The sequence below is a fragment of the Synchiropus splendidus genome, chromosome 6, assembly GCF_027744825.2.
Source record: "Synchiropus splendidus isolate RoL2022-P1 chromosome 6, RoL_Sspl_1.0, whole genome shotgun sequence".
In the NCBI taxonomy this organism is placed as follows: Eukaryota; Metazoa; Chordata; class Actinopteri; order Syngnathiformes; family Callionymidae; genus Synchiropus; species Synchiropus splendidus.
This window is the reverse complement of record NC_071339.1, coordinates 13551877-13562500: the sequence shown is the minus strand read 5'-3', so window position 1 is coordinate 13562500 and position 10624 is coordinate 13551877. Positions and strand designations below refer to the sequence as shown.

The window sequence follows — 10624 nt, the reverse complement described above, 5'->3', positions numbered from 1 at the left end:
CAATACGGAATGTGAATGGGGCTCGGGTTAGTCGCTTCCAGCAGTTATTCCAGCAGGAAGGACCCGTGCCAGCAAATAACAGCAGTCATACCCCAAAAGGTGAAGTGCAAAACCCAAAAGCAGTGGAGTTGGGACGTTGTGTAAATCGTAAATGAAAACAGAACACAATGATTTGCAAATCCCTTTCAACTTATATTCAGTTGAGTACACTGCAAAGACAAGATGCCTAATGTTTGAACTGGTAAACTTTGTTATTTTTTGCAAATATTAGCTCATAATAGCATCAAAAGGTTCAGAGAATCTGGAGAAATTACGCCGCGTAAGCGGCAAGGCCGAAAACCACCATTGGATGTCTGTGATTCCTTCGATCCCTCAGGCGGTACTGCATCACAAACTGGCATCACTGTGTAAAGGACATCACCACATGGACTCAGGAGCACTTCAGAGAACCACGGTCAGTAACTATAGTCTGTCGCTACATCTGTAAGTGCAAGTTAAAACTCTACTATGCAAAGTGAAAGCCATTTATCAACAACACCCAGAAGCGCCGCCGGCTTTGCTGGGCCCAAGCTCATCTAAAATGGACTGATGCAAAGTGAAAAAGTGTTCTGTGGTCTGATGAGTCCACATTTCAAATCGTTTTTGGAAAATGTGGTCGTCGTGTCCTCCGGACCAAAGAGGTCAAGAACCATCCAGACTGTTATAGGCGCAAAGATCAAAAGCCAGCATCAGCGGCGGTATGGGGGGGTATTAGCGCCCAAGGCATGGGTAACTTACACATCTGAAAGGTACATACAGGTTTTGGCGCAACATATGTTGCCATCCAGGCAACGTCTTTTTCATGGACGTCCCTGCTTATTTCAGCAGGACAATGCCAAGCCACATTCTGCACGCGTTACAACAAGCGTGGCTTCGTAGTAAAAGAGTGCGGGTACTAGACTGGCCTGCCTGTAGTCCAGACCTGTCCCCCAATGAAAATGTGTTGTGCATTATGGAGCGTAAAATACGACAACGGAGACCCCGGACTGCTGAGCAACTTAAGGTGTACATCAAGCAAGAATGGGAAAGAATTCCACCCGAAACGCTTCAAAAATTGGTCTCCTCAGTTCCCAAACGTTTACTGAGTGTTGTCAAAAGGAAAGGCGATGTAACACAGTGGTAAAAATGCCCCTGTGCCAACTTTTTTGCGATGTGTTGCTGCCATTAAATTCTAAATTGATGATTATTTGCAAAAGAAAATAAAGTTTCTCAGTTCAAAAATTAAATATCTTGTCTATGCAGTGTATTTAATTGAATATAAGTTGAAAGGGATTTGCAAATCATTGTGTTCTGTTTTTAGTTACGATTTACACAACGTCCCTACTCCACTGCTTTTGGGTTTTGTAAAATGCTGGGTGGCAAACTACAGAAAAACGTTACGAATGCTCAGGATTTTACTCTCAACGTTGTGTGGTTGATTTGCTGCTGAAGTTTTCAGAAGACAATCATCTCTTGCGAATCCCTTCCCGATAGGTGTCACTATAGCAACCTGGCCTTCTCGTTGCTGGCTCACGTGATGGCCGAGCGGGTTGCCAGCGTGGACTACCAGCGGTGGGTGGACGACAACATCTTGGATCGTCTTGGGATGGAAGACACCGGCTTTGATGTTCCTGCAGGACTTCAAACCCAGATGGCAGTAGGGGTGTATTCGAACGGAAAACCAGCGCCGCTGTACGACCTCGGGTGGTATCGCCCTTCCGGTCAGATGTACTCCACGGCGGCAGACCTCGCCAAGCTTGCCATGATGCTGATGGGTGCGTATCACCGGAAGCTTCTGGAGCCGGATTCTCTAAAGATCATGATGACCCCACTCTTTCGGTGTGACAAGGACTACTTTGCCAACCGCACCGGGACACCATGGGAAGTAAACGAGTTCAGGGGGTACGAGATGGTTCGGAAGGATGGAGACCTGGATGGCTACTCTGCCACCTTCTCAATGGTGCCCAAGCTAAAACTGGGCCTGGTGGTGCTGATGGCTGGGAGTCGATCGCAGAACCAGGACGTGGTGATTCAAGCCTACACCCACATCATTCCTGCCATTGAAAAGGCCTTCAGGGAGGCAAAGAAGGTGGTTTTTGCTCCACCAAACCCGGAGCCTTACATTGGGTTTTTCACCTACAGCAACATCACCTTCTATGAAATCAAGGTTGGGTCAGATGGAGTTTTAGTCATGCAACAGTTTGGCCCCCAGATTGAGGAGATGATTCCGGAGAAGTACCGAACAATTAAATTGAACTACTTGGTGGACCGCGTGTTTAGAGTGGTGTTTGAAAAAGAATACCCATGTGTCCTGCGAGTGGGCACCGCCTCCGTGTCTCTGGAAGCTCAAGACGGACAGCTGTTTAACTTCTACACGTACGACAATCGCGGCACATCTCCTGGGTTCGACGCTCCGGGACTAAACACGTATAATGTGGTCAGAATACCGCGAAGGCCGTCTTTCTCCAGTTGAAATATTGTGACTGCAACTGAAACTGTGTCCTTCATAGAAGTCACGGACCTGAAACGTGACGGTCACGGATTAAGACAGTCATCTGTGACATTGACTGGGCTGCTGGACCACGACTTTCACACATGGCTCTGTTGTGTCCTTATCGCATTCTTCCTGTGTTTTTCCTTTACATTTGTGATCTGTTCATGCTAGCTTCACATTTGTACTTCTGTTTGGACAATGTTCACACACGTGTGTCACACATCATCACCTCCAGCAGCTATATTGCTTCTCTGGACTGACCAATAAACAAATCGTTTCATGGTGGATAAATGCAATATTTTTCCATATCGCAGATGGCAAAATACTTCAATTCCATCAAGATATAAGTGTTGTACGTTTACTTGTTTTTCTAAATAAAAATGACACATTTTATTTATGATTTGTATAAAATGCAACAGAAGTTAAAAGATGGTCAGGACACATCATCAGTGCCACCTGTGTTAAGGCCTATTTATGCAATGTACGGATGCAGGTACGTCTTCTGTCCGTGCTCTGCGCTCATTTCGTACATATTTCTGCGTCTTTCCACAAATCTTACAGAGACATAACAATGGCAGAGATTCTCCGTCCTCCAGTGGCGATATATATTTAGCGGTTTCACTGACCATCGGCTCCCACAACACTGCCTCATTTTTTGATACACTATCAGTCCTTCTTCTTCAGTCACCATGTTTGTTTTGGGGTTTGTTGTTGTCATAAATTGTTGACTCTGTGCTGCGCCCCCTGGTGGATGTACGGGTGTACCACAATACCAACGCAATACCAAGATTGCATGAGATGGGTGACGGAAACATTGCTTGAAACGAACGGTTGTGTGAGATGTTAGACTTAGTGGAGTTCTCGTGATAATCCACTGTGTTTTGTTGACCAAACAGAGGGGGGTCGACGTAGCCACGCGGTCACAAGGCTGGGATGAACAGGATGTCGTGAGTGGTAAGGGTGGTTGAAGCTGCACAGATGGAAGTAGTGTGTCCCGCCACAAGTTGTATTTGTGCGGAATTACTGTTTAGTTTGGGTGGTCAAATCTGCAGGATTATTTAGAGTTGGGCTTTATGGAAATGTAGCTTGCTGCCATCAGCACGGTGGCTGGTCAAATCCTGCAGATCAGCCCTCTTGATCCAAAGCCACGGAGTTACTGTTACAGAGCTGAAGGTCACTGTCTCTCCTTTTACAGACCGCTACACTCAACCTCACAGCCCATTATGACCAGCAGAAGACCTCTGAAGGACCATCCATCTGAGGAGATTATGTGGTCATATCATCATCATTGAATCGAAAATAGTCTCTTAATTCAAAGATGTACAGAATAGGTTCACAAAATGGAGACATTTCTCAGTGCATGAGGTTGGATTGGGACATGGGCGCTTGTTTAATCTGTTACAGTGATACACTGTTTATATGACAAATGCTCGTGTAATTCAAAAAAGAAGAGACAGATGGCGAAGTTTTTTTTTTTTTTTTTTTAATGTAGCAACATTTTGTAGCAAATAGTTGGGGAATTATACCAACATTTCCTGTTTCCATTATCACCACAGGTCCAAGCTTATTTTGAAACAAAACCAGGCGTTAATTCAAAATACAATATTTTTACTCTCAAAGCTCCAAATGAAGGCATCACACAACGTTACAAGTCAGCACTGCAGACACCAAAAATATTGAACGCAAGCACAGCTGGAATATGCTCCGAAAATAAGACACATACAACATATATGTACAGACAAGCATCATCATCCATATTTGTTTTGACCGAGAAAAACTGACACACACACACGTATATATATATATATCCTGCAAAGGAACTGGAGGCCTTCAAAGCAACTGTTAACGCCTTCAGTGGCATGACTCACAAAGCAAATAAAAAGCTTAATTCACTACGAATCTTAATTCACCAATCGGTTTTGGCGGCCACCTCTCTGCCATGGTCACTTCCTCTAATGTTCTACTGTTGTATATAAACATAGTGATGCTACATTCTCCCTCAAGGGTCTCTTTCAGCCATCACAGCTTTTGAGGTTCTATGTTTTCTATTGAAGTGCATACAGTATACGTGTGAGCTTTGCTGCTGCTTCGCTTCCCTGCTTAACCAGGGAACCAGGCAGCAGCAACGCATAGAGCCACTGGATAATGATCTGTTCTGCTTTGAAAACTGGAGATATTTCTAGCTTCAGAAAGATACAGTCAGTCTTCCCAGGCAAAGACTGAACTCCTGCCAGTGAAGAATGTTTGAATTGTCAATAAATATTTGTGTTAAAACACAAGTATATTTTTGTGGTTGCTCCAGGAATATAAAACACAATGTTGATCAAAGTATATACAGCTTCATATTTTTGTGTCACAATAGTTGTGACACAGTGAACCCAATGTATTGTCTCGGTTCTGTTCCTCCTCAACAGAGTGACTGGCATCAATGTTCTGTTTTCCTAAAAATCTGAAACATTTCTGGGCAAATGATCAAATGCACTGTATGCATGCAACACTTCCACGTTTGACAGAAGAGGCTGAATATTTCCGGTCAAGAAGCTGGGTAAGTGAAGGCTGCTGTTGTTGCTGTCTTTTTGTATTTGCTTCACTCACCTTCAAGTCATATATCATCAGCAGAACTAGAAAGTGAGTTTGGATTCCATAAGGTCATGTTTGATTGTGGTTTAAGAAAGTAAACGTTGGCTCGAAAGTGTCTCGGAAGAGTGTGCTGCTCACGTGTCTGAAGCACGTCTGTCTCAACAATCCTGACAGAGTAGGGTAAGAGTTTGTGTCAATATTGTTAACCTGAGCAGCTGTTGCCGAGTGTACGTTCACTTGTTGTGTGACAGGATTGTAGTGAAGTGGCGACTTTTGGGGAGACAGCTGAGGCAGACGGTAGCAGAATATTTGCCACAAGAAGCCACATTTTTCAATTGGAATGAATTTGGTCTATTACTGAATCAAATAATGGACCCATACATACATTTAAACAACAAAATGTTGTTTATTTTGCATCAGTTTGACAATAAATCACAATGGTGTCTATATTCAACTTTTATTATCACCTTATTTAAACTAAAGCTCTTTTAATATCTTGAAAATATTTGTATAAGAATTTCAGTTTTCTAAGAAGTTTTATAAGAAGTTTATAAGAAGTACATTCAGGGTACAAACAAAAGCAAACAGAAGCTTTTGTTTGCTTTTGTTCAGGGATTCCTCCATGTTTGTTGTTGTTATCATCATCCTAGCTGTGACGTGTCTTGTGCATCAGTGTGATCAGTGGATCAGTGAACTCAAATAGGTGGATGGAAACCCCCTTTACTGACTGGTAATGTGGGATGACATATGAGTCTTTGTATTCAGCTGGGTTGTTTGGTTACATTCAAAGCAGTCTTTGCCAGCATTTCTGCTGTATCACCTAACTCTTCTTTTCTGCCTCTGGTTCTCCACGTTAGGCTGCTGCTCAGAAAACAAGACATCTGCACCTTAACATTCGTGGTGGCATTATAAAACAGACGTCTTCCTGTCCGGCTCCTTCCTGCTACGTTTGAGGACTGACGTGTCTGTAATGGCCGAAGGGTCCGACGGGATTAAAGCGTTGGCGCGCTTCCCCTTCACCTGCGATCTGGAGCCAGACATTGAAGTCTCCAGCAAGATATTTGGGAAAGGTGGAGAATCCCTGACAGAGTTGCTGTCCTCAGAAGACGAACACACCAGTTCCCTGAAGCACTCCCGGAACCGCGTGGAGGTAAGGCTGTAGATGATGGGATTGACAGCTGAACTGAGATAGAAGAAAACTCCAGACAGGAGGTGGACGTACTGGTAAATATTATGCAGCATGTCGGTCCAGTGGCTGATGGAACTCCACAGGAGCCGTTCGATGTGAAACGGAGCCCAGCAGACTCCGAACACTGCCACGACGATTGCTGCGGGGAGAAAAGAGACAGTTATAAATACACTCACTCAAGATTCTAGATCACAAAACAGACAGAGGACGTATTGAGGTCAGAGGGAAGGTCAAATTCTCCAGTTTCCAAAGCTTGTACTGAGCATGACGGTAATTCAAAAGGTAACAGGCTGTGGCACTGTGAAAATGCCTCCACCAAGGAGTTCATATGATCGGTGGCACTAGTCAGCCTGTTTGCAAAAGAACTCAAAAACATATGAAACAACAGATTTCAGTGAAGCTCCCAGGAAATTATAGTGAACATGTAATGAGATGATGGTGGATTATCATCGGAGTCACCTTTGGATGGATTTCTCAGTCTCTCGGTGGAGAACTCTTTCCACTTCACTTCTACTGAGAGTGTTGTGCGAAAGTACTACGACCTGTACTCCAGTTCGTCTCATTCCCACAGTCAAAAGTGTATGACAATGACAAACTCCATGACCAACATGGCGACTGAGGAAGAAGTATTGATCATGTACCACTTGCACAAAAGAGGAAAACGGAGGCAGAATAGTAGGAGGCAGTGGTCGGTGAAGCTGTTGAATATGTCACCACAGAGAATTTCCACCATTGTTATGTCTTCTTTGTGTCTTATTCGAGCTATGTATTGGGTTGTAACAGACACACTGCCCGCCACGGTTTCTGGTGGTACTTGTCCGTTTGCTCAATATCCACAAGCTTTGCGGAAACGTGCAGAAAAACAGAGGCTGTGTTCGGTTTTTGTGTGCTTTAATTGTGTTATTTCCTGTTTTCTTGTGTGTTGTTTCCGTTTCCTGTTTTCCATTCAACTTCACAGCAGCGCAACTGGAACCCATCCGCTAGTCAAGCTGATTTCTACACCTTGGTTGCAGTCTGCGTTGCCAGATGGCTGCTCTGCATCCACTGGCGAAGATTCCCTCGAGACTTTGTTCCATACCTTTTAATTGTGCGCGTCATTTCTGCCACTTCCTTGGTTTCTTCCTTGTTTGTTTTCTGCCTTTTTCTATCAGCCTTCATGTGTGAGAGTTTTTGTAGCTCACGTTTTGTTTTCTCTTGTTGGCTTTGCTTCCTTGTGTGTGTGTGTTTGAGTATTCCACCACAGATTGTTTTTAGCTGTTTGGGCCTCGTAAGTTTATCCAAGTGCGTTTTGGTTGTCCCTGTTATTTAGGCATGGTTGTAATTCACCTCTTTTCTGTTTCAGGTTTTTTCCTGGTCCCTGAGTGTTTCCCTCGCTCCGTGTTTTAGTGGTGATGTCTTAAGTTTCCTTGTTTCCTGTTCCTGTTATTTCTGTGTTAATTGTGTATTAAACCTTGTTAAATTTAACCTTGTTGTTTCGAGTCCTCTGCATGATCTTAGCATTTTGGTTTGTTCTCCTGAGCCACCATGACACCGATAGTTTTTGTCTCTGTTATTTTGTGTCCTTGTTTCTTGCGTTACATTTTGTTTTCTGTGTTTGTAGTGATTTTTCAGGATCACTTGAACAATTTTAAGGAGTTTTCCAACTGTAAGATCAATGTGACACCTGAAGGACTCACATCACTTGAAGGACATTAGATCAACTCACTTGGTGACATCAAATACTCATTGTCCACAAAGGGCGTCGCACAATTCATGCGGCTCTGCAATCAGCCTAACTGAACCCTGCTGTTCCAAACCACCTCCCCGCTCTTTATGACCAGCCTGGGCTCGCAGCTCAAGCCTCTGGTTGTTTCTGTCTCTGGCAGCTATCCACTGGTGGATGCCTGTTTCCTGTGTGATTTTGGTCGCCTTCTGTACCTGACACCTTTGTCACCACTGCACCATCCTCGCTGTGTGCCCTGCTCTCATCAAGTTTCTTCGTAAGAAACTGTACTGTCGTGCAAAGAAACCTTGTTTTGCCTGTTTCGTTGAGCATTACAAACGATATATGAGTCATACATGGTGCTTTAAATCATAGAAGTAGGTGGTGTTGTTTTTATAAAGAAAAAGCATCCAAGACATCCCAACTCTTCGTCTCTGATAGGTATGAAATGATGACACAGGAATTTGACATATCTTATTGAAATACCTGACAAAACATCCACATGCGGCATTGGTTAAAAAACAAAACAAAGAGAAAACCATGAGTCCGTCTTATTAGTATTTACCACCAAAGCTAAATCTGTAATAGAATAAATAAGTATTCTAATGAGCCGCTGCTTCTGGTTCTGTTCTGTGCTCATTTCAAAGCCTCACACACACACACTCGCTGGCTCAGGAAAACAATTGTCGGGTTCTGAATGAATAAGTGGACACAGTGTTGACTTTGTCTTAATGAAAAAGGAAACAAAACAAAACAAAACATAAATTATTATTATTATTATTTTTTTTTTTTTTTTGGAAAAATACAATAAAAATTCCATGAACTTTTATCCTAAATATGCAATATGAGAAGGCCTTGCTGGCCCCCCACTGGTCTTTGGATTCATGAGCAGCACACCCTCTTAGGTTTCATCAACTAACCTCAACCCATGGCACCATTGCTGACCTGCTCTTCAAAGCAGTTCTTATCAAATCTATAGGAAAAAGACACAAACTCACACAGCATTTTGATGACTTGTCTCCTCCGTCTGTTCTCCGTGCTCACTCTTCGGTGGTTGACGCAGCTCTGACCGCTGTGTTGCAACTGCTCTCGACTCAGATGAAGCCCCATCACCAGGTACAGGACGCCGATCACAGTGATGGGGATGAAGTAGAAGCAGACTGTGGTGATCTGCATCACCAGGTGGTAGATCCACAGAGGCGTCAGCACAGTGCAAATGGCAGACTCCTCCAGCCTGTCTGGCAGGAAGAAGATGCCATGGAGCGAAGTGTTGGGGATGGCACAGATCATCGACACCACCCACACGATGCCAATGACCTGCTTGGCATGCTGGTTGGTCGACAGATATCTTGTTTTGAGGGGATGGACCACAGCGATGTATCTCTCCACACTCAGTGCTGTGACATTCAGAATGGAGGCAAAGCAGACCGTCTCGAAGAGGAAGGTCTTGAAGTAACAGCCAGCCTCTCCGAAAGGAAAGGGATAGTTCTGCCAGAGGTCGTAAATCTCCAACGGCATCCCAAAAACCAGCAGCAGAAGGTCAGACACGGCCAGACTCAGCAGGTACAGGTTTGTGGGGTTGCGCATCTTCTTGCGTTTGGCGATCACGGCACAAGTGAGGAGGTTTCCGATCAAACCAGTGAGGAAAATCAGCAGGTAAACTCCGGTCACTGGGAGGAAGAAGGGCGAGCGCGTGGGTCCCAGGATTTCAAAGAGGTCAATGTCAGTGAGCTGTTTGCTGGCGTTTGGTATCATTCCGCTGACGTTAAACAGCAGTGAAAAGTTTAAAGGTAATGGAGACAACGGGATTTCCATTGTGTAGAATGAAGTGCAGCGAAGTCTACCTGCTGTGACACATATTGGGAGGGAGGGGGCGGAATAAATCATTAGACATGTCACAGTGGGTTAGCAGTGAATTGAAACAGAAGAAATGTTCGAAGAAATAATGTGTCTCTCCACAGGTCTCAACAACCCACACAAATTCACTTGTAAATAAATGTGGTCATGAGTCAGTCAGGTTCTGATTCATAACTGAGCCGTGGCCGAACACTTTGCTCATGTCTGATCAACAGTCGGTCCCTCCAGTGTAACAATAAGTGCTCTATTGCCACTGTGGGCTGTTGGAATTGGCAGCATTTGGCATTTTCAACTGTACAGTACCAGTGACAAAGTTAGTCTGTAGTCTGACCCGTTGCTATTGGTCAGCCATTCTATGTCCTCCCATTCACTGTGGTCAAGCAACAATTTAAAGTACTGTACGCAGTGCAGTGGTGCTGTCTGCACTGTAGAAAGGCTTAAACGTGCATGCGGATCACTTCCAAACTAGTTTTGAAAACTCCAGCATGGAGACTGACTCATGAAACAATCTGGCCAATGTTCTGAACTTGAATCCTCACATCTTTTAGTGACATTAAAGCACTCAAATTGCACTGTTTTCGCTGAAGTTCCGACACTACAGCCAGTCTCAGCTGCTGCTTCTCGTCTCCGGTCCTCCAGGAGATCGACTCTGTGGGCGGAGCTACAGACACACAGGCGAAAACAGGGCCTTTTCAGTGTTTTAAGGTCAATAAAATAGCGGCGATTTCATCGGTTTGATGTGATCTTTTGGGAGCATGACGCTCTTTAGCCTGTAAAAATCCAT

The 10624-nt window shown here is 44.2% G+C and overlaps 2 protein-coding genes across 4 annotated transcripts in view; one reads left to right on the top strand and one right to left on the bottom strand.

Annotated features, from left to right (window-relative positions):
• The window catches only part of lactbl1b (lactamase, beta-like 1b), a 17336-nt gene extending 11787 nt beyond the window's left edge, over positions 1–5549 (top strand). For 2 of the 3 annotated variants that reach the window (XM_053868876.1, XM_053868877.1), the window contains one exon: positions 1513–5549. In XM_053868876.1, the coding sequence (XP_053724851.1) occupies positions 1513–2491 (979 nt within the window). In that variant the 3' untranslated portion in view covers positions 2492–5549. The remainder of the gene's footprint in view (positions 1–1512) is intronic. The other variant, XM_053868875.1, reaches the window with a different exon arrangement.
• On the bottom strand, positions 4132–9798 carry LOC128760435 (neuromedin-U receptor 2-like). The gene is made up of 2 exons (XM_053867849.1): positions 8982–9798; positions 4132–6420 (listed from the first exon to the last, which is right to left on the bottom strand). Exons 1-2 carry the CDS (start codon positions 9796–9798, stop codon positions 5999–6001), a joined length of 1239 nt encoding a protein of 412 aa, XP_053723824.1. The 3' UTR covers positions 4132–5998.
• Positions 9799–10624: the final 826 nt, after the last annotated feature.

What these genes read in the sequence shown, in the direction of transcription:
- LOC128760435 (XM_053867849.1), bottom strand. Translation starts at nt 9,798, where the DNA reads ATGGAAATCCCGTTGTCTCCATTACCTTTAAACTTTTCACTGCTGTTT. An exon ending in ACAAGTCATCAAAATGCTGT is followed by an intron (nt 6,421 to 8,981) that starts GTGAGTTTGTGT and finishes TTCTCCCCGCAG; the next exon opens with CAATCGTCGTGGCAGTGTTC.